Here is a 24,640-nt window from a genome sequence, read left to right as displayed (position 1 = left end):
ATGAGTGAGAAATTGTTTCATGAGCATGAACATCTGGGCAACTGACACACACACACTTACCGCCCCGAACCTGCGGGTGAGTAGGTCCACCATCCATAAGATGGGTTCCATCAGTGAGTCCATGACGACATCAGAGTTGGTGAGGGTGTTGTAATAGAGGGAGTCGACCATCAGTCTGAGGTAGGCCCATATCTGCCTCACACACAGCGGTAGTCTGCAGTTGTTGCCATTTCTGCAGTGCCACTGTCTGGCGCACACACACAACCACAGCCAGCGCTGCAGCAGGAAGGTGGGGCACAGCCGCATTCTTCTCCTGAAACACACACAGATGAATGTTTACCAGGGATTATTCTACCATTTTTCACGATGCTTAAATAAATAAAACACCTCTGTAAACTGAAGACATCCTCCAGTGATTTTGGAAAATGTACTGTTGCAAAGTGATATCCCATGTATAAATACAGTAAATAATACACACTTGTTGGATTCAAACTTTTAACTTGAAATACAGTGTCTTACACTATTAGAACAGTGGATGGAAATCTACTGAGTGAGACAGGGGAGTGCAGAAAGTTTACATTCTGTTAAAAGATGTTATTGTTAAATCTCATTTATACTATGAAGAGAAGGGCAATGGTCTGGTTTCAGTCACAGACAGCCGTGAGTTAGGGAGGAGTGAGGAATTAGGATCAAGGTCAGGTCAGATGAAGTGAGAACAAAGAGTTGCCACTAAAGTCCTGCCTAGCAACAGAGATGTATTGGCTGTCCAAATGTGCGAGGAGATATATGTGCTTGTGTAAACATGTCTTTGTCTTATGCAGCTGTTTGATCCAGTAGTTAAAAAAAAAAACTTGGTTTGAGCTTTGACTAGTTGTCCGTTAGTTTTTCACTCTGTCAGAACCTAACAGTTGTCGGTAGGATTCACCACGATTTATAGTCGAACTGGAGAGTCACCCTAGACCCACTTCAATTTGCTTACCGCCCCAATAGGTCCACAGACGATGCAATCTTCATCACACGCACACTGCCCTATCCCATCTGGACAACAGGAATACCTATGTAAGAACGCTGTTCATTGACTACAGCTCAGCATTCAACACCATAGTACCCTCCAAGCTCATCATTAAGCTTGAGGCCCTGGGTCCGGACCGCCCCCAGGTGGTGATGGTAAAAATCGACACAACGTCGCTGATCCTCAACACTTGGGCCCCATAAGGGTGAGTGCTCAGCCCCCTCCTGTACTCCCTGTTCACCCATGACTGCGTGGCCAAGCACGCCTCCAACTCAATCATCAAGTTTGCAGATGACACAACAGTAGTAGGCTTGATTAGCAACAGCGACAAGACAGCCTACAGGGAGGAGTTGAGGGCTCTGGGAGTGTGGTGTCAGGAAAACAACCTCACTCAATGTCCACAAAACAAAGGAGATGATCGTGGACTTCAGGAAACAGCAGAGGGAGCACCCCCCTATCCACATCTACAAGACAGCAGTGGAGAAGGTGGAAAGTTTTAAGTTCTTCGGCGTACCCAGCACTGACAAACTGAAATGGTCCACCTACACAGACAGCGTGGTGAAGGCGCAACAGTGCCTCTTCAACCCCAGGAGGCTGAAGAAATTTGTCCTGTCACCGAAAACCATCAAACTTTTACAGATGTACAATTGAGAGCATCCTGTCGGGCCGTATCACCGCTTGGTACGGCAACTACACGGCCAAGGTAAGACAAAGAAACAGGGAGGAAAGAGCAGTGAATCTATCGCAAAGTGCAGAGTGTCAGAGCACTGTTTTAGGTGTGGGGCCGTTGGTCATTGGAAGAGTGTAGCAGGGCATGAAACAAGTCACATTTACGACAGGGAAAAGTATTACATTCAGCACGGTAACAGGGGCAGAATCGACCAGGACCAGTAACAATACTCGGATAGTGATGGGTGGGGAACCAATTATTCCGACTTATTCTGACATATGTTTATAGAATTGACGAAAGGGAGGAGGGGTCACGAGAAATTAAGAGTGGAGTTAATATTGTGAGTAATTGTTTGTTTTAAAAAAGCAATTGTGTCATGCGCCAGCATTGGGGTTGCCAAACCTAAAATTACCTTTTAAACTATTTGTTCATGAAGATGAAGGGCATTGTAGTGTGGTGGTTACGGAAAATCATGGTGGAAAGAGAGACCAGTCATATACGGGAGTAAATCGTTAGACACGGCGGCATTTCTTACCACTGAGTCTAAGGGTAGTACAGGCTACATAAACATTGGGATGGATTAAAACAAATGATTAATGATTGGAGGGAGGACGTGTTTTGTTTGTAATTAAAACTAGTTGATAATTAAGATTTAGCATAATACTAACAAAATGCACATTTTCTCTTCCAGGAGAAGATGGGCTGTCCTTATCTCTCTTTGAAATATTTCACAGAGGTTGTTTCTTCACGGAGCAGTTAGCGAAATTCTGCAGTTTTATAAAATCTATTGGATAATTTATCAATTGTTTTAAGTATGAGTCGGAAAGGAGAGAAGAGAGCGCCAAGTGAGGGGAGGGTGCACTGCTCAAATCTATTGAGTCAAGGGAGGATTTCCTCCCAGGAAACCTAATATTTTAGTGTCCTCTGAGAGGAAGGTGGAGAACCCACTAGATGGTAGCTTGGGCTAACCAGGACATTGATAGTAGGGATTTTGTTTTACCATGTCATCAGAATCCTAATTTTAAAGTGCATGAATACATATCGCTTTCTGGGTGATACAGTACAATTAATTACGTACAAGGCTCAGTCTGCATCTCATTTTGACACCCGAGGAAGAAGGAGACTGGCATGGAGACTAGCATCACATTGGCTTAGAACAGATGGACGGTTCTTGCCCAAATCTCATTCTCATCAAGGTTGGTGTGAAATTATTAAACATGCATTTTCTCTCTTCCCTGTTCAAGTCAATATATTTTCTAGGTGGCGTTCCACATGAGGGATTATTGGAAATTGAATGACTCCATACGTGGACGAGTTAGGGAGGAGTGAGGAATTCAGGTCGGATGAGATTTTCCCAATACCTGGAAAAGCGCACCTATTGGTAATTGGGTAAAAATAAAATAAAAAGCGGACACTGAAAATCCCTTTGAGCAAGGTGAAGTTATTAATTACACTTCGGAAGGTGTATCAGTACACCCAGTCACTACAAAGATACAGGATGGAAACCACTCAGGGATTCACCATGAGGCCAATGGTGACTTTAAAACAGTTACAGAGTTTAATGGCTGTGACAAGGAAAACTGAAGATGGATCAACATTGTAGTTACTCCACAATAATAACCTAAATTACAGAGTGAAGAGGAAGCATGCATCTAAAACATGCATCTTGTTTGCAAGGCACTAAAGAAAATTGGCTAATAAATTCACTTTGTGTCCTGAATACAAAGTGTTATGTTTGAGGAAAATCCAACACAACCGAGTACCTACCACTACATATTTTCAAGCATGGTGGTGGCTGCATCATGTTATGGGTATGCTGGTCATCTGCAAGTAGTTTTTTTTATCAAAAGAAATGGAATAGAGTTAAGCTGACACGTGTATAAAAGCAATAAATTAGCACGTATATCCTACCAACGGGACATTAAAAACTGTAATATCTTATGTTTCACCGAGTCGTGGCTAAACGACGACATTAACATACAGCTGACGGGTTATACACTCTTTCGGCAGGATAGAACAGCAGCCTCTGGTAAGACACAGAGTGGCGGCCTATGTATATTTGTAAACAGCTGGTGCACGATATATACGGAAGTCTCAAGGTTTTGCATCTCATGATACGCTGTAGACCACACGATCTACCTAGAAAGTTGTCATCTGTCTACATACCACAGACCGGTGAGGGCACTAAAACCACACTCAATAAGGTGTATACCGCCATAAGCAAACAGGAAAACCCTCATCCAGATGCGGCGCTCCTAGTGGCCGTGGACTTTAATGCAGTTACAACTGATTAAAGTTTCCCTAATTTCTATCAGCATGTTAAATGTGCAAAAAAACAAAACTCAAAACCATCTTTACTCCACACAGAGACGCGTACAAAGCTCTCCCTCCATTTGGCAAATCAGACCATAATTCTATCCTCCTGATTCCTGCTTACAAGCAAAAATTAAAGTAGGAAGCACCAGTGACTCGGTCTATGAAAATGTTTTTAAAAAGTGGTCAGATGAAGCAGAAGCTAAACTACAGGACTGTTCTACTAGCACAGACTGGAATATGCTCCTGGATTCTTCCGATGACATTGAGTAGTACAGTCCCTGGCTTCATAAATAAGCGCACTGATGACGTCATCCCCACAGTGACTGTACGTACCAGACCCCAACCAGAAGCCATGGATTACAGGCGGCATTTGCACTGAGCTAAAGGGTAGAGCTGCCGCTTTCAAGGAGCGGCATTCTAACCCGGAAGCTTATAAGAAATCCCGCTATGCCCTCTGACAAACCAGCAAACAGGCAAATCGTCAATACAGGGCTAAGATCGAATCGTACAACACCGGCTCTGACGCTCATTGGATGTGGCAGGGCTTGCAAACTATTACAGAATACAAAAGGGAAGCACAGCCGAGAGCGTCGCAGTGACACGAGCCTACCAGACGAGCTAAATAACTTCTATGCTTGCTTCGAGACAAGTAACACTGAAACATGCATGAGAGCATCATCTGTTCCGGACGACTGTGTCATCATGCTCTCTGCAGCCGATGTGAGTAAGACCTTTAAACAGGTCAACATTCACAAAGCCGCAGGGCCAGACAGATTACCTGGACGTGTACTCCGAGCACACGCTGACCAACTGGCAAGTGTCTTTACTGACATTTTTAAACCTCTCCCTGTCTGAGTCTGTAATACCAACATGTTTCAAGCAGACCACCATAGTCCCTGTGCCCAAGAACACTAAGGTAACCTGCCTAAATGTCTACCGTCCCGTAGCACTCACGTCTGTAGCCATAAAATGCTTTGAAAGGCTGGTCATGGCTTACATAAACACCATTATCCCAGAAACCCTAGACTCACTCAAATTTGCATACCGCCCCAACAGATGATGCAATCTCTATTGCACCCCACACTGCCCTTTCAACCTGGACAAAAGGAACACCTAAACTCAGCAAAAAAAAGTAAGGCCTCTTTTTCCAGGATCCTGTCTTTCAAAGATAATTTGTAAAAATCCAAATAACTTCACAGATCTTCATTGTAAAGGGTTTAAACATTGTTTCCCATGCTTGTTCAATGAACCATAAACAATTAATGAACATGCACCTGTGGAACGGTCGTTAAGACACTAACAGCTTACAGACGGTAGCCAATTAAAGTCACAGTTATGAAAACTTAGGACACTAAAGAGGTATTTCTACTGACTGAAAAACATCAAAAGAACACTGTCTCCACCCCTCAACCAGTATTCTACAAGAGCACAGACACAAGGGACAACAGACACACCGGTCTCTACATTGCAAATGAGCTGAAGACAGTCAATGACCTGGGACCACAGAAAGTATTTGCACTGGTGACAGACAATACTGCACACGTGAAGGCTGCTTGGTCTAAAGTGGAGGAGTCCTACCCTCACATCACACCCATTGGCTGTGCTGCTCATGCATTGAATCTGCTCCTCAATGACATCATGTCACTGAAAACAATGGATACACTACAAGAGAGCCAAAGAAATGGATAGGTATGTGAAGGGTCATCAAGTTAGAGCAGCAATCTACCTCACCAAGCAAAGTGAGAAGAATAAGAGCACCACATTGAAGCTGCCCAGCATCACCCGTTGGGGTAGTGTTGTCATCATGTTTGACAGTCTCCTGGAGGGAAAGGAGTCTCTCCAAGAAATGGCCATATCACAGTCTGCCGATATGGACAGCCCAATCAAGAGGATCCTCCTGGATGATGTATTTTGGGAGAGAGCGGTAAGCAGCCTGAAACCTATAGCAGTAAGCCATTGCACGGATTGAGAGAGACAATGCCATCAAGTCTGATATTCAGACTCTGCTTGCAGATATAAGAGAAGAAATCCTTACTGCCCTGCCCACTTCACGGTTGAGGAAACTGCAGTTCTGAAATACATCAAAAAACGTAAGACTTCTGCCTGAAGCCCATACGCAGCGTACATGTTGGATCCCAAGTATGCTGTAAGAGCATCCGGACTGGTGCAGAGATCAACAAGGCCTATGGTGTCATCACTACCGTGTCTCGCCACCTTGGCCTGGATGAGGGCAAGGTTCTTGGCAGTCTGGCGAAGTACACTTCCAAGCAAGGACTTTGGGATAGAGATGCAATATGTTGGCACGACTGCCATATCTCATCAGCTACCTGATGGAAGGGTCTTTGTAGATCTGAGGCTCTTACCCGTGTTGCTTCCATCATCCTACAAATCCCATCAACATCAGCAGCCTCAGAGTGCAACTGGTCCTTGTTTAGGAACACACACACACACACAGGCTGAAAAATTGGTGGCCATTCTGGCAAGTTTGAGGTTTTTTGAGCCTGACAACAAGCCATCCTCAACAAGGTTGGAAAGTGACAGTGAAGATGAGACCTCAGAGTCTGATGTTCAGGAGGTGGACATTGAGGAGGTCCAGGGAGAAGACTTGGAAGCCTGAGAGGAAGACAACCAAAGCTTAAGTTTATAGACTATCGTTTTACAGATCTATGATGAAAACATTTTTGGGAGATGCGATGGATCATTGGGAATCATCCAAATATTACCTTTCTTTTGTTGTTCAGTGAAATCCCCACGTGAAGAGTAAACTCATTTAATTAAAGTTCAATTCGTAACTAAATTGTTTTTTAAAATTATTATTTCTATTGGAAGGATTTAATCATTTTCAATTATGTCTACTTATGATAAGGTAAAAGGTTTATGTTTGTCTCCACATGATAAATATATCCAATGCAAAAAAAAAATACATTTAAATTGTATTAATTTGCATTATTTCCATTAATTCCAATACATTCTAGGCAAGTCTAGGTCCAAGAAGCTTCTGAACAGCTTCTACCCCAAGCCATAATATTCCTGAACATCTAATCAAATGGCTATCCAGACTATTTGCATTGCCCCCCTCTTCTACGCTGCTGCTACTCTTATCTATGCATAGTCACTTTAATAACTCTACCTACATGTACATATTACCTCTGCCATGCCTGGTTCACCAACTACTTTGCAGACAGAGTTCAGTGTGTCAAATCGGAGGGCATGTTGTCCGGTCCTCTGGCAGTCTCTATGGGGGTACCATAGGGTTCAATTCTCGGGCCGACTCTTTTCTCTGTATATATCAATGATGTTTCTCTTGCTGCGGGCGATTCCCTGATCCACCTCTACGCAGACGACACCATTCTGTATACTTCTGGCCCTTCCTTGGACACTGTGCTATCTAACCTCCAAACAAGCTTCAATGCCATACAACACTCCTTCCGTGGCCTCCAACTGCTCTTAAACGCTAGTAAAACCAAATGCATGCTTTTCAACCGTTCGCTGCCTGCACCCGCACGCCCGACTAGCATCACCACCCTGGATGGTTCCGACCTAGAATATGTGGACATCTATAAGTACCTAGGTGTCTGGCTAGACTGTAAACTCTCCTTCCAGACTCATATCAAACATCTCCAATCCAAAATCAGATCTAGAGTCGGCTTTCTATTTCGCAACAAAGCCTCCTTCACTCACGCCGCAAAACTTACCCTAGTAAAACTGACTATCCTACCGATTCTCGACTTCGGCGATGTCATCTACAAAATAGCTTCCAATACTCTACTCAGCAAACTGGATGCAGTTTATCACAGTGCCATCCGTTTTGTTACTAAAGCACCTTATACCACCCACCACTGCGACCTGTATGCTCTAGTCGGCTGGCCCTCTCTACATGTTCGTCGCCAGACCCACTGGCTCCAGGTCATCTACAAGTCTATGCTAGGTAAAGCTCCGCCTTATCTCAGTTCACTGGTCAAGATGGCAACAACCACCCGTAGCACGCGCTCCAGCAGGTGTATCTCACTGATCATCCCTAAAGCCAAAACCTCATTTGGCCGCCTTTCGTTCCAGTTCTCTGCTGCCTACGACTGGAACGAATTGCAAAAATCTCTGAAGTTGGAGACTTTTATCTCCCTCACCAACTTTAAACATCTGCTATCTGAGCAGCTAACCGATCGCTGCAGCTGTACATAGTCCATCGGTATATAGCCCACCCAATTTACCTACCTCATCCCCATACTGTTTTTATTTTATTTACCTTTCTGCTCTTTTGCACACCAGTATCTCTACCTGCACATGTTCATCTGATTATATATCACTCCAGTGTTAATCTGCTAAATTGTAATTATTCACTCCTATGGCCTATTTATTGCCTACCTCCTCATGCCTTTTGCACACAAAGTATATAGATTCTTTTTTTTCTACTATGTTATTGACTTGTTTATTGTTTACTCCATGTTTAACTCTGTGTTGTTGTCTGTTCACACTGCTATGCTTTATCTTGGCCAGGTCGCAGTTGCAAATGAGAACTTGTTCTCAACTATCCTACCTGGTTAAATAAAGGTGAAATAAAAAAATAAAAGTAAAAATTACCATTACATGGTACCCCCCCGTATATATCCCCTCTATTATTATTTACTGCTGCTCTTTAATTATTTGTTATCTCTTAATTCTCCATTATCTTTAAACTGAATGTTTGGTTAAGGGCTTGTTAGGTAAGCATTTCACCTGTTGTATTCGGCACGTGACAAATAACATGTTTTTAGAAATCAAATTTTTTCACTTTGTCATTATAAAAGGTATTGTGTGTAAATGAGGGAGAAATGTATACATTTTGAATTCAGGCTGCAACAGCAAAATAATGTGGAATAAAACAAGGTGTAGGAATACTTTCCGAAGGCACCGTATGTAGAAAAGATAATGGACCCATATTTTTTTTTTATAACCTTTGAAAAGTAACAATCACCAAAATAAAAGCTAGATAGTCGGAGAATTGAAAATAGAGGTTAACCGATTAATCGGAATGGCCAATTAATTAGGGCCGATTTCAAGTTTTCATAACAAATCGGTAATCTGCATTTTTGGACACCGATCATGGCCGATTACATTGCACTCCATGAGGAGACTGCATGGCAGGCTGACTACCTGTTATGAGAGTGCAGCAAGGAGCCACGGTAAGGTGCTAGCTAGCATTAAACACATCATTAAAAAACAATCAATCTTAACATAATCACTAGTTAACTACACATGGTTGATGATATTACTGGTTTATCTAGCTTGTCCTGCGTTGCATATAATCAATGCGGTGCCTGTTAATTTATCATTGAATCATAGCCTACTTCGCCAAACGGGTGATTTAACAAACGCATTCGCGAAAAAAGCACTGTCGTTGCACCAATGTGTACCTAACCATAAACATCAAAGCCTTTCTTAAAATCAATACACAAGTATATATTTTTAAACCTGCATATTTAGTGCATGTTAGCAGCCAATATTAATTTATTTTAACTAGGGAAATTGTGTCACTTCTCTTGCGTTCTGTGCAAAAGAGTCAGGGTATATGCAGCAGTTTGGGCCACCTGGCTCGTTGTATATTTAGAAATCCATGTTATTCAATTATTGCATGCACACTGCTCGCGCGCACCAACGAGCATCTGCGATGCCAAGGGCTAAAATAGAACTCCTTTCTATTTCTGACGCAGATTGCGCTGCAAGTCCTGCCTCTCTCATCTCCTCATTGGTTATACACACGTGGATGATTGAAAGACAAACTGTTTTGCCGGTCGTCGTGGTAATCCGTCGTGGTTGGCCGTTTTATGTGTGGATTAATTGTCGGAGTAGAAGACCTTGTGCATTTCAGGTAAAATAACAACTCAATGTTTATATCCCAGAACAAATGAGCTGGCAACAGCAAGCTAGCTAAATAGGACAAATTAGCTAGCAAGTGCCAGCTAACTAGCTAAATTGCCATACATGTTTAATGCTTTTCGACCTGTCCCCAAATTAATGTCATTGGTTCAGAGTTTGTTTTGATATTTTAACCTGCGTGTCGTGATCGCGTTTGGTGTAGGGGGACCAAATACATTTATGCACGATAACGCACGCGCGCAGCCGGTTTGGATTCCGTGTAACAAAGACAGCCAACTTCGCCAAACGGGGGATGATTTAACAAAAGCGCATTTGCAAAAAAAGCACAATCGTTGCATGAATATACCCATAAACAAGTTCAAACAGGTGCCATTAATACAGGTAACGAGTGGAGGACAGAGGAGCCTCTTAAAAAGATGTTGCAGGTCTGTGAGAGCCAGAAATCTTGCTTGTTTGTAGGTGACCAAATACTTATTTTCCACCATAATTAGCAAATAAATTCATTAAAAATCCTACAATGTGATTTTATGGATTTTTTTTCTCATTTTGTCTGTCATAGTTGAAGTGTACCTATGATGAAAATTACAGGCCTCTCTCATTTTTAAGTGGGAGAACTTGCACAATTGGTGGCTGACTAAATACTTGTTTTGCCCCACTGTATAAATAAATAATAAATAAAAATATATTTAAAAAATGTACAATTTAAAAAAAATACCAAAATAAAAACAAAATACGTATTTTTTTAATTTTTTAATTTAAATCGGCCGATTAATCGGTATTTGCTTTTTTTTGGTACTCCAATAAATCGGCATCCGCCTTGAAAATCATAATCGTTCGACCTCTAATTGAAAATTCCAAAAACAATGAATTTAGCAGTATTGATTTTGTTATGTTTAAAGAATACAGCATTAGCCATGACAAAATGCATAGAATTGCAAGATTTGCCAACAAAGTCATAAACTCCACCTATTTCTAGAATTTCTCTTCTTAAAATCAGATTTCAAAACCTAAGCTTAAACCACACTGGTGACATTATGCCTTACCCAAGCCATAAATCAAGACCAAAAAGCACATTTTTGTTTTAATGTGTTAAGATAGACAATTTCAACTTTGTGGCTGTGTTATCTAGTGGAAACCCAGCTGACCTCCGACCGAACCCCTTGCCACACCCACCACCGAAGCCCCTTTTTGATCCAGAAAAAAAAAAAAATGCGCACACACACAGGCCTGAACAATACACAGAGCTACAAAGACCACATGGTGTAAGCAATGGTTCCGCTTTTTAAGACCTACTTTTCTGGGCTCCAGACGATTATGGCATTGGAATCTATTCCAATTTCCCCCTGGGTCCCTGGGATTAACGGGATAGGGTGGATTTGCGACAGAGAAGTTTCGAGTCTGCCGGCCGTTCATCCTACCCGTAATTCCAGTTTAGGATTAGATTATTCCTTTGACCTGGACTGTGTTTGCAGCATGAGTAGATGCGCTTCTTTTGGGATCAAAGCGAGAGAACATTTGTTATATTCTTTGCTAGTAAGTGAGTTATTAGTCCAGTTATTGCTCATTTCTAGTCAACAATGGGGGAGTGGCTGCTTCCTACAAGAGCACAAAACCTGTGCATTTCTAGCCTTTGAAAAGAGAGTCAGGTAAATATTTTTTTTCGGTCTTAAAAAGAGGCATTGTTGTATTTTGAGACATGCTTGAATGAGCTAAGTAGCCAATAGGCAGAGGGTAGGATAATGTCTGATTCTCTAATGATGGTATGGAAATAATAATTAACTTTATTTTCTTGGTTTCCTGCGTTATACACATTTCCAGTCACCACCTTATCTGAATGTCAGGGGAATAAAATGGTTAATGTGAAGCCCTGCATTTTTTTCAAAAATTCTCACGGAATGTAGGCCTACATTTTACACCACACATTGGCTGCTACTATAGGCTGAATGATATAACATTTTAACATGGAAATAGCCGTTCTGTGATGCATTTTCTCCATTGTTTTTAATGGTAGGCCACTCAGATAGGCCTACATTATGACCAAACGGCCACTGTTTTAACTGTACCTTAAAGCGGGTACAGCGTCAGTATAAACAATAAACCCGCACCAGAAGTTGCACAGAATTTTCACAATGTTCAAGTTTGCACTCAGCAGACCTGAAATTTGCTCAGTTCCCAAAACAATGAGGGAACATTACTCAAGTCACTGGCCCAATCCCAAATCAACCCCCCTAGACCCTACACACTTGTGGAGATCTGAGATAATTTGATCTAAGCAATATGGTAAAACTTCCACCTAGCCTATTAGAGGGCAAATTGGAACTATTACCAAATTGATTACACCTGTGAAATCATTGCAGATCTCCACAAGTGCATAGGACGTTGGGCAGGGCTCGCCAACCTGGTTCCTGGAGAGTTACCATCCTGTAGGTTCACTCCAACCCTAATAATTAACTGGTTGATGAGCTGAATAAGGTTAGTTACAACTGGGGATGGAGCAAAAACCTACAGGAAGGTAGCTCTCCAGGAACAGGGTTGGAGAGCCCTCGCGTAGGGTCTAGACCAGGATTGCCCAATAGGAAGCACACTGGCCAAACTGTTGGTTTTATTTGGCACCGAAGTTTAGTAAAAAAAAATATAAAAACAAATCTATACAATTTTCATCTGATTATGTCAAATACTATCTGTTTGGAATTCCTACGGTGAATTTGCTGTGTACAAATTATAAATAACTATGTTCTGGCACACCAACCATCTGCTCAAGAAAGAAATTATAATAATCGGCCCACAGCTGAAAGTAATTGGGGACCCCTGTAGTTTTGGGATTGGGCCACAAACTGCTAGGACTACTGCTTTATATATATATATATATATATATATATATATAGTTATGACACGTCATTTTATGGCAACTCTACTCTTGCTCTTCTGCATTCCAATCAAGGGATATGAGCAGGGCTGAACACAATAGTGAGAGCGACACAGCCCATAATGACAGCTTTGAAAGAATGGAGTTAGCTATATTGTTGGAATCCTATCCAGACGTTCTGTCTAGCACATTGTTGCGCATTTTCACCGCAACTTTCCATTAACATACCTCTGTCACTCACTGTTCATTCCCCCCATTTGTTATAAACCATCTGCCAGCGCAGTAGCAACTATCAAGCTTCAATGTTTTATGACACGACGGACAAAATGCTATTTTAAGATAGCCAAACAATATGATTGAATAGGAGTCATATACGTTTAAGATTTTCCTCAGAGAACATCAGTTGAAAGGACCACAGGCACTTGACCAGTGTCGTGAGCTACCAGCAGCAAGCTTGAAGAGAGAGTAGCGCTGTATGCTGCTAGCTACCATGCACAAAGTAATACATTCCATTTATATACTCACTTTCTTAGGATCGCATGTCACCCGTGAGAAATGTGTTATCTCTGGCCATGATACCAAGGTGAAGAAGGTTTAATTCATCCGGAAGCTAACAATTGAACGGAGACAATGTTCTCTGTCGCGAGTTTAGCCCAGACGCTTCTCCTCTACGTTACAGACTCAGTGCTGAAAATGAGTAATTTTACTTCCGGGAGAGGCTATACGGACCAAAGGTGTGTATATAAATAATTGATATTGACATGGTGCCCTAATTGATGACTTATGTCGCACAGCGGCAGTCGAGACGAATACATTCGATTGTCAGTCCTCCTAATTAGTCGTCCTGAAAAGTTGCTTCGTGGAAACCCGGAGCTGACAAGGTAAAAATCTGTCGTTCTGCCCCTGAACAAGGCAGTTAACCCACTTTTTAAATATAATTTCAGTTGTTTGAGAAGACAAAAATCACCAGGAAATCAGCTCAAAATTATTTTAATTTAGAAAATCTGTAACCAAGTAATCACACGCATAAATAGAGGCATGTGATTTTTATCAACGTAATCAAGGTTTAGTATATATGTTTGGGATTATTGCGGTCAATTTGCAGTGTACTAATGATTCATCCTGATGAGCCCTTCACAGCTAGACAAATTTCAAATTCTCGCTGAAGTGGTTGGACACCAATATCGGGACGTGAGTAATTTTTTTTTTTTTTTTTTTTACAAACATGTAAACAGACATTAATGCTGTGCAGTCATTGTTTTATTGTGTTAATGGTTTGCCATTTTGTTTATTTTGATCAATTCCTCATTACCTGTGACCAGTAGTAAATGTACGGTTATTCGCGTCATTTCGTTACATTCAGTTATGTTAATGCATAGATTAATTAGTCCTACAGTCATTTGCCGTTCTCAGAGTGGAAACTTTTGCAGTTCACAACCTGTTACACTTGTGATAAACAAGTTTTGGTTTATTTCATACCTTAATTTACAAATGTTCCATTGCATTTTGGTTGGAGCGCTCCATGTGAGCAATGAGTGTCTTTTCTGTCATCTTAATGTTAAGATGTTAACATGTAATGCTCTGAGGATACCAATATCCAGTGGTAATGTCATAAAATACATGAACACATTTCCCTTTGTACAAAATCAGCTGTGTCCGGAGCTCACTGGTGCAGGAAACCGAGGGCCCGGAATAGGCTAGTTGATACAATGTTGCAAGTTCGCTGGCAACAGCTTCGGGATATATATATATATATATATATATATATATATATATATATATATATATATATATATATATATATATATATATATATATATATATATATATATATATATATATATATATATATATATATATATATATATATATATATATAACAGTCATTGGGCCGGAGCCAGTTGATTGATTTGATAGGCTACAATGCACTTCATAGCTCAAGTCAAGACAGATAGAAAAGGAGGCAGACCGATGGAGTAGAGCGACGAATGCGTTTATATTGGTCAACTTTCTGTATTTTCACTTAGTTCGCAATGGAAGTTATATGCCTGCTTCTACATTGGCCAGGGGTTTCCAACAGGTCGACCGCGTAGCTCACCTATGAGTAGTTCGCCAAACAATTCTGAAAGTACATGCAATTTTCACGTGTTCCACCGCAAACTGTCATAAACAAATCTTACAAGTAGGCCCTAACATTGACATTATCCCACCCCCTGGTTAAGTTTTGATTTTTTAAGCCAATAGTGTCTAACTCTATCTGCCAATTTCCAGCAATATTGCCCCTGTCTGTCGGTGTGGGGGGCACTTTTGTAAATCACTCCATGTGTAGCCAGTTGATGTGATAACCATCTTGTGAGTTTAAAAAAATACTTTCCCCAAAACCTTCTCAACTTAATGTTAATTGCAAAGTAGGCTTACCTGGCAGAAGTGTATCATGAGTAAGTATATCATTTGTATCTACACTGAACAAAAATATAAACGCAACCATTTCAAAGATTTGACTGGTTTATAGTTCATAAGAAATTCAGTCAATTGAAATGAATTAATTAGGCCATAAGCTATGGATTTCACAAGACTGGGTATATATATCTTAGAAAAAAGGGCTCATGATCTCGTTACAGTATTTCTGTGCATTCAAATTGCCGTCGATAAAATGCAATTGTTTGTTGTCCGTAGTTTATGCCTGCCCATACCAAAACCCCACCGCCACCATGGGGCACTCTGTTGTCAGGTCAAGACCCTGGTGTGGGCGACTAGCACGCAGATGCGCTTCCCTGAAACCGTTTCAGACAGTTTGTGTAGAAATTCTTCGGTGGCGCAATTAAAGGGCCAGATGCGCAATTAAAAGGGGACTTGCACTCAATTTTAAATGTGTTCGTTTTCTTCTAGACCTAAAGAAATGTCTAAAGTATTGACATGGGCTCAGAACATCAAATTTTGTTTCTCTGTGAACAATTGTAATTTTAAGAGTGAAAAATAAAGCCGATTTTGGGGAAAAAAACAGATTTTTATTAACCATAATTTTATCAGGTATATTGACAGAACACTGGACTACTTTCTTGTACATTAAGGACCTTGGGAAGAGTTGCAGGGGAGAGGAGGAGAATGTGCCTATTTGAAAGCTAGAATTTTTTTTTGCTCAGGACGTTATTTTTTGAAAGTAGCTCTCATGCTAGAACAGATTGGAGACCCCTGGCTTCATTCCATGCGCTCATTTCTTTAGCCGCCAATGGCTAACTGTGAATCAATGTGTACATATGACAGAGCCTGGTGCTCTGGCATTAGTGGAATTTTAACTTTTAGATTTTATCATTTTAATTCCAATTAGAAATATTAACCACGTGACAATGATTTTGAGAAACTAAAACATTATTAAAATTAAACTCTTCCATGAAAAATGCACTTGTGAAAATCATAACTGGCACGCAGATCGGTAGAAGTTGAAGGATAACTTGTAAACTTCCCCAAACTTGAAACTCATGTTCAGCCTTGGAATAGATTATTAGAGCACACATTTCTTTGTCATAGGCAAAATTACCAGGGGGGGTGGGTGGGACATGTCCATGTAGAATAGTTTTTGGGGGGGTTTTGGTCAGGGGTACCCCATATAGCATATGAACATGTCATAAGCAATGGCAAAATGTGTGAAATTGTAGGACATTTGCATACACAGTCGACTTTGGGCACAAAAAAGGTCCAACTCCTCCTCTTTCTCAATTTTCAAGCAGAAATGGGCTGTGTATTTGGTAGTTTATTGTTGTCATTTGGTCATGCGACTGACATTTGTTAGCTAAGCTAGCCAATGTAGCTAAACAGTAACTCCTCCAGTATGTGTTGACATCATTTTTCAGGATTTGTTTTTGGACGGAAGCTGTAGCGGTAAGAAATGGCACTTCTGTAGCCAAATATGTTATTAATATATTGCATTAAATTACCTAGTATAATGGTGCATTGATGATTTTTACAGTTTAAAGACAATATTTGAGTTTTTCCCAAAGTCTACCTTTAAAGTAGCTGTCCAGTGTTTCTAGATTTCTATGAAATATCACTTAAAATGAATTACATTGAGTAAAATAGTTTTCCTTCACAATTTTTTATTAAGCATGTTAAAAAGCAGCTTTTTTTGTATTGGAAAGCTTTGGGCATACCCCAACAACAGAATGGTGTGGGCGTATCCCAGTCATTAACCTTTTGACCTGTACAATCACTTATTTGTGATCATTGTTGAGTGGTCCCTGCGGTGTTGTCTGAAAAGCATCTAAATAATGTTTTGTACTGATGAAAAATAAAATGTCTAAACTTTATTCCACAATTTCACCTTTAATTTTAAAAGATCAACGCAAACTTCATCATCCAAGTATCACACGGAACACATCCACAGCCAATCTAAATACCAGGTTGCACTGACAAAAAACATGAGTTATCGATCTAACGGCTACACTTATTTGCAATGTACCACATCTCTGGTGAGCAAAAGGGAGAAATGTAAAATTGTTTAGAAAAGAGATATGTGTCAGCTAAACTAACAGCTAAATTCTTTGTGATGGCAGCCATGTTTGTTTGACAAGAGAACTCCCTAATCCCAGAACGCCATTCACTAAAAACGCAAATAAACAAAGTCAAAGATGGCTGCACCTGTTGCCCGAATAAGATCAATTTAGTCTGGCCACTTTTCACCATGTAACAAATCTTTGATGTGCTTGTTACAGAGTACACAACCTGAGCACATGCAGTTTTTGACAAGGCAAATAAAATGTTATCGCCTCACAGATTATCACCTCAAATACAAGCCTACCTTTGCGCGAAAGCTAAATAGGGTTGCCAGATTTGGATGAAACCTTTTTAGTGGTTTGTGGGAGGGGGGTGTATTTTAATTTGTGGAATGTTTTCTAGTCCAGGTGGGGTAGAAATGGGGGAAGGTATTGTGGGGGGATATCATCGGAAATATTACTATGATGGGGGATTTATTAATAAATGGGGTGCAAATACAGGAAAAGTTCATAAGATGCATAAACCTCTGGAAAGGGGGTTCTGAGTTGCCAACCCTGAGTAACCATAGTTACAATCGAAGTCAGTCCTGACAGAAAAAATGTACTCTTGAAAGACACCGATAGCCATTGAGTATAGAGGTAGTCTGGTCTTAAAAGGAAACGTCTCACTAATGAGGACCCCTTTTTTCCCAACCATTTTCTCCCAGGACCAATTCCCTGTCTTGCTGAGAGCGCTCCACTTAGTGAACAACGCTATCCCCTTCACAAAATTAGGACATACCACGTCGATGCGCTCCACTTAGTGAACAACGCTATCCCCTTCACAAAATTTCCATACCACGTCGATGTGTATAAACACCATGGGACCACGCAGCCGTCATACCGCTCAGGAAGGAGACACGTTCTGTCTCCTAGAGATGAACTTACTTTGGTGTGAAAATCAATAACAGAACAATAGGAAAGGAATGACCTTGTGAAGATGCTGGAGGAACCGGGTACAAAAGTATCTATAGCCACAGTAAAACGAGTCCTATATCGACATAACCTGAAAGGCCGCTCGGCAAGGAAGAAGCAACTGCTCCAAAACCCCCATAGAAAAGCCAGACTACGGTTTGCAATTGCACATGGTGACAAAGATTGTACTTTTTGGAGAAATGTTCTCTGAAAGGGTGGAGGCTTGCAAGCCGAAGAACACCATCCCAAACGTGAATCACGGGGGTGGCAGCATCATGTTGTGGGGGTTCTTTGCTGCAAAAGGGACTGGTGCACTTCACAAAATAGATGGCATCATGAGGGAGGAAAATGTTGGTTATTTTGAAGCAACATCTCAAGACATTAATCACGAAGTTGAAGCTTGGTCGCAAATGGGTCTTCCAAATGGACAATGTCCCCAAGCACACTTTCAAAGTTGTGGCAAAATGGCTTAAGGACAACAAAGTCAAGATATTGGAGTGACCATCACAAATCCCTGACCTCAATAATATAGAACATTTGTGGGCAGAACTGAAAAAGCGTGTGTGCGCAAGGAGGCCAACAAACCTGACTCCGTTACACCAGCTGTTAGGAGGAATTGGCCAAAATTCAACCAACTTATTGTGGAAGGCTTCTCGACACGTTTGACCCAAGTTAAGCAATTTAACGACAATGCTACTGAACACTCAATTAGTATATGTAAACTTCTGACCCACTAGGAATGTGATGAAAGATATTAAAGCTGAAATAAATCACTCTACGATTATTCTGACATTTCACATTCTTAAAACTGAGCCAACTGACTCCCAACTGACCTAAGACAGGGAAATCTTTATAAGGATTAAATCTCAGGAACTGTCAGGACAAACTGAGTTTAAATGTATTTGGCTAAGGTGTATGTAAACTTCCGACTTCAACTGTACAATTATTGCATAAACTGTAGTCTTTCACATTTGTGATTTTTGTGTAACATACTTTCAGATCACTGTGTACCTCGTCAGAATGCCTTCGGGAACCACCTTCTTGCACAGACTGAGAAGGATGTGAAGGTTTTTGACGAGGTAAAAATAATTGTCTGCTGTTCATTTATTTTCTGGCCTTCTCCAAGAGATGTAAGAAATGTATTTGTAATATGAAATATAATTTGCATTTAGTCCTGTTGTCAATCAATGTGAGACTGAACATCGACAATGCGCAGGAGAAACAGAAGGAGAGCTACCGGGGGAGAATCAAGAAGGGGAAGTAAAGAAGGGCAAGTACTTTGACATCTGGGCAAATTACTTGGGTTTGGAAGAAGGACGAAAGGAAGGCAAGACTTGGGGGAACCTCGCTGCTTTTTCGCTCCTAGCTGGAGTCACCATCCGTTAAGGTGAATAACACATCTCAGATAATTATTTTCATTTGCACACAAAACAACCTGAAGCCAATTTTAGTTTCCCTATCAATTATATTTTTCTCTTTGTCTTCCTAGGGTTACCTCGGTGGAAGCTAACAACCTTCTCCAGTTGGACGGTCGACCACCGAAAGCCCTGATGCCCTGCACTTCAGTGAAGCCCATTAGACAAAGTATGTTAAGCTTTGGTTGACATTTGAGAAAACAAGAAATTGTAGTTATGCTGAATGTACCTCTTCAATTTACCTTTCCAAATGACTTTAGGACCATCGACTGTCCGAGCACCCCAGGAGGTATCCCATCCACCAGAGCCAGTGAGTTCAGATCAGTCTGGTTCTGAGTCAGAAGGGTACCAGCCTGATGTCCTCCATTACCAACCACTCCAACTTTTCATGACATCTGCTACAGCTACTGTTGTCGTCATTATCTGCTAAGAAAGTTTTCGTGCTCTATCATGCTGGGCACATATGTGCGATACACAGATTTAACTAACTAAAAACACTAGCACTGCAAACACCACTGAGACTGGCTGCCTGTCGTGAACAAGTGACAGGCAGAACCTCCCACCCACACAGCAACCACCTCCTTTATATTCCACACACCAGAATTCTGTATTTTAGTTTTTGATTGCCATGAGTGTACAAAAAATCTGTGAAAAATATTAGTGCCACAACTGTACCAAAAGAATATCAATGTTTTATGTATTAAAATCTTTAATATTGCCAGGTTGGTTTTCACAGCTGTTTCACAAGGTGTTAATTGTAAGGTATCCCTTGATGGTATTTAGTAGTTCCACATTACTTATTGTTGTGTCCTAGGATCTACAATAGATACATATATATTCAACCACAAGGGTGTGCTAGTGAGCTATGCGAGATAGAAAAAAATGTATCATACTAGAGGACTACATAAATTATATTATTTTGGTGTAGATGAGGGAAGGGCAGGTTAAGATATAAACATGACAGCCAGACAAGCCAGTGTATGAATCAAACGGATTTGTTTATGAATTGAGAGGAAATTAGCTGATTTTTGTGATCTGTAAGGGAAGTAACATTAATCATCTTAATCTTTTCTTTTAATGGCCAGTCTGAGATATGGCGCTTTCTTTGCAACTCTGCCTTGAAAGCCAGCATCCCGGAGTCACCTCTTCACTGTTGACGTTGAGACTGGTGTTTGGCGGGTACTATTTAATGAAGCTGCCAGTTGAGACTGAAATTTAAAAATGTATAAAACCATAACTAGAAACTCAACGACTAGGGTACAACAAAGGGCTGCTGTTTTTATGAGTAAGTGCATGTCTGTTTTTATTCAGCACTGTCAACACTTTGTGCATTTTATGGATTAAAGTGTTGAACATCCTCCATACTTTCACTCACACTACAACCAGCACTGTAGCTGCACTGAATGACTAAAGCAAAGCGTTCCAATAAGCTTGCTTTGTTATTTTTAGCAGCTTGTCTTTTTTTAAATCGAGGAATGTTTCACTTTCCCTGGTCATAGGAGTGACAACATGAATTGGGGAATGAGGTAGAAATAATGCAGTCCGCCATCCGCTGGAAGACTGTATCCCCTTTTCTCAGCAGAGGGGCGGTGAGTCGGGTGAGAGGCAGCCTCACCAAAGCTCCCTCCCTCCCCTCAGACTGACCATCAGATGCAGGGCATCAGTCCAGTAAAATATATATGTACATACACACACACACACAGTGGGGCAAAAAAGTATTTAGTCAGCCACCAATTGTGCAAGTTCTCCCACTTAAAAAGATGAGAGGCCTGTCATTTTCATCATAGGTACACTTCAACTATGACAGACAAAATGAGGGGAATTGTTAATGTTGTAAATAACTATTGTAGCTAGAACTGGCTGATTTGTAATGGAATATCTACATAGGCGTACAGAGGCCCATAATCAGCAACCATCCCTCCTGTGTTCCAATGGCATGTTGTGTTAGCTAATCCAAGTTGATCACTTTAAAAGGCTAATTGATCATTAGATAACCCTTCTGCCTGTAATCAAACCCACAAATGCTGATGCTCCAGATACTCAACTAGTCTAAAGGCCAGTTTCATCAGCACAACAGTTTTCAGCTGTGCTAACATAATTACAAAATGTTTTTAATTATCAATTAGCCTTTTTAAATGATAAACTTGGAATAGCTAGCACAACATGCCAATGGAACACAGGAGTGATGGTTGCTGATAATGGGCCTCTGTAGCCTATGTAAATATTCCATAAAAATAGTCATAACATTAACAGTGTCTACACTGTATTTCTGATCAATTTGATGTTATTTTAATGGACATTTTTTTTCTTTTTTTCTTTCATAAACAAGGACATTTCCAAGTGACCCAAAACCTTTGAACAGTAGTGTACTTTATTTCAACAACAGGTTATGGTCAACAATATTAAAGGCTGTATTGACATTAACAGTACGGCTCCCACAATCTGCTTATTATCCATTTCTTTCAATCAATCGTCAGTCATTTGTGTCAGTGCAGTACATGTTGAGTGCTCTTCTCTAAAGCATGCTGAAAGCCTGTTGGAAATTTGTTTTCAGAGATATAGCATTGTATTTGGTCAAACACAATTTTTCCAACAGTTTGCTAAGAGCTGGCAGCAAGCTTATAGGTCTGCTATTAGAACCAGTAATGCCCGCTTTACCACTCTTGGGTAGCGGAATTACTTTGGCTTCCCTCCAGGCCTGAGGACAAAGACTTTACTCTGGGTTCAGATTAAACATTTGATAGAAAGGAGTGGCTATAGAGTCAGCTACCATCCTCAGAAGCTTTCCATCTATGTGGTCAATCCCAGGAGGTTTGTCATTATTGATCGATAACAATAATTTTTCCATTTCTCCCACAACTTTACAAAATTCAAATTTGCAATGCTTTTCTTTCATTATTAGTTTTTTTTATGCAGGAATACAATTACTCACTGTTCGTTGTTGGCATTTCCTGCCTAAGTTTTCCCACTTTTCCAATGATTAAATAATCATTCAAATAATTGGCAAAATCAAATGGTTTTGTGATGAATAAGCCATGTCGATGACAGATGGAATTGAATTTGTCTTTCATTTAAAGTACTCAAGTTTTTTTTCCATCAATCTTTATATCATTGATCTTGGCTTCATAATACAGTTTCTTCTTCTTTTTGTTAAATTTAGTCACATAATTTCAAATTTGCAGTAAGTAAGCAAGACAGATTTGCAGCCACATATTAGCCACTCCTTCTGCCCCATCTCTTTCAACCATACAGTTGTTCAATTCCTCATCAATCCATGGAGCCTTAACAATTCTAACAGTCAGTTTCTTTAAAGGGTGCATGTTTATCAATAATTGGAAGAAGCAATTTGATAAATTAATCAAGTGCAGCATCTGGATGCTCCTCATTAATCACATCAGACAAACAAATATTTTTTTAACATCATCCACATAAGAGTCGGAGCAAAATCTTTTGTATGATCTCTTATACACTTTTAGGCCCAGCTGTTGGAACTTGGCTTTCTTGAATATAGCCACTATATTGTGATCACTGCATTCAATGGGTACAGATTCAGTTTTAGAACAAAGTTCTACAGTATTAGTAAAAATGTGATCGATACATGTGGATGATCTTGTTCCTGTAGTGTTTGTAAACATCCTGATATTGATTAATAACCTGAACCAGATTACAGGCACTGGTTACAGTAAGAAGCTTCCTCTTGAGCGGACAGCTTGATGAAAACCAGTCAATACTCAGGTCCCCAAGAAAGTAGACCTCTCTGTTTACATCACATACAGTGGCTTGTGAAAGTATTCACCCCCTTGGCATTTTTCCTATTTTGTTGCCTTACAACCTGGAATTAATTTTAAGATTTTTGGGTGGTTTGTGTCATCTGATTGACACAACATGCCTACCACTTTGAAGATACAAAATATTTTATATTGTGAAACAAACAAGAAATAAGACCAAAAAAACAGAACTTGAACTTGTATAACTATTCAGATTTTATTTACGGGCTTCATAGCAAAGGGGGTGAATACATATTCAAGTATTTTTTTCCATTTCACTTCACTAAGTTGGACTGTTTTGTGTATATCCATTACATGAAATCCAAATAAAAATTGATTTAAATTACAGGTTGTAATACAACAAAATAGGAAAAACGCCAAGTGGGATGAATACTTTTGCAAGGCACTGTATTCTATTTATTGTGGTGTTGAAGTCGGTATGTTTTGTTTATTGGTTGTGTGGTGCCAAAACCTGTTGGCGAAAAATGTTTTTTTATATTTATTATTATTTTCATTTTACACCACACAACCAATAAACAAAACATGATGACTTCAACACCACATCGTATTTACAATGACGGCCTACCCCAGACAAACCCAGATGACGCTGGACCAATTGTGTGCCACCCAATCACGGCTGGATGTGATTCAGCTTAGATTCAAACCAAGGACTATAGCACCTCTTGCACTGAATTACAGTGCCTTAGACCGTTGCGCCACTCAGGAGCCCTAAGAGCAGTTCGAACCCGGGCCGCGGCGGTGGGAACGCCGAATCCTAACCACTAGACTAGTGTTGCATATATTCAATATAATTATAAATATGGCATCAAAATGTTGAAAATATGATTTCCCCTAGCTGATCATGAAGTAATGAAACAGGCAGTGAGAGTGAGCTCGTCTGTGGCGGTTGGTGAACCCTCAATCTTCTTGCTACAGGCTCCGGCTGTGCCACAAACGCATGCTGAAGTAGCAAAGTCGATATCGAATTTTATAAACAAGGGTCGGCAGTAAATTTAGATCTGTCCCTAAGGAAGTTGTTCAAAAACCTCCAAATAACTTAGAATTTCCATTAATAAATCCTTCCAGGAAAACCTTCTGTGAACCATAGTAAAATGTTCAGAGAACATCCGACAACCAAAACAGTTACATTCCCAGAACATGCGAAATTTTCACTTCCATTCTCAGAATGTTTAAAAAACATTCCGTTTTACCATTCAGGAAAATTCTGGCTTCATTCCCAGAACTAATGGGAAACCTGTCACGACTCCGACCAAAGGTGGCTCCCCTTCCTGTACGG

At 40.4% G+C, this 24,640-nt stretch overlaps 1 protein-coding gene and 1 long non-coding RNA gene across 6 annotated transcripts in view; one reads left to right on the top strand and one right to left on the bottom strand.

The window, feature by feature from the left end:
* Positions 1–24,640, bottom strand: part of LOC110526060 (palmitoyltransferase ZDHHC16A) — a 70,033-nt gene that overhangs the window by 8,719 nt on the left and 36,674 nt on the right. For 2 of the 4 annotated variants that reach the window (XM_036981500.2, XM_090236179.1), the window contains exon 2: positions 61–313. In XM_036981500.2, the coding sequence (XP_036837395.1) occupies positions 61–306 (246 nt within the window). In that variant the 5' untranslated portion in view covers positions 307–313. Of the gene's footprint in view, positions 1–60; positions 314–13,242; positions 13,559–24,640 lie in introns of those variants that run through there. The other 2 variants (XM_021606664.3, XM_036981491.2) reach the window with 2 other exon arrangements.
* On the top strand, positions 13,496–20,297 carry LOC110526081 (uncharacterized). Of its 2 annotated transcripts, none has more exons than XR_002473876.3 (6): positions 13,496–13,598; positions 13,858–13,908; positions 19,161–19,240; positions 19,378–19,548; positions 19,651–19,745; positions 19,837–20,297. It is a non-coding gene; the product is annotated as an uncharacterized LOC110526081 (long non-coding RNA). The 2 variants fall into 2 exon arrangements; XR_002473877.3 differs by having other exon boundaries at positions 13,509–13,598; positions 13,848–13,908.

Source organism: Oncorhynchus mykiss, chromosome 1 (assembly GCF_057628025.1).
Source record: "Oncorhynchus mykiss isolate SJ-2025 chromosome 1, ASM5762802v1, whole genome shotgun sequence".
Lineage (NCBI taxonomy): Eukaryota > Metazoa > Chordata > Actinopteri > Salmoniformes > Salmonidae > Oncorhynchus > Oncorhynchus mykiss.
This window is presented reverse-complemented; position numbering and strand designations above follow the sequence as displayed.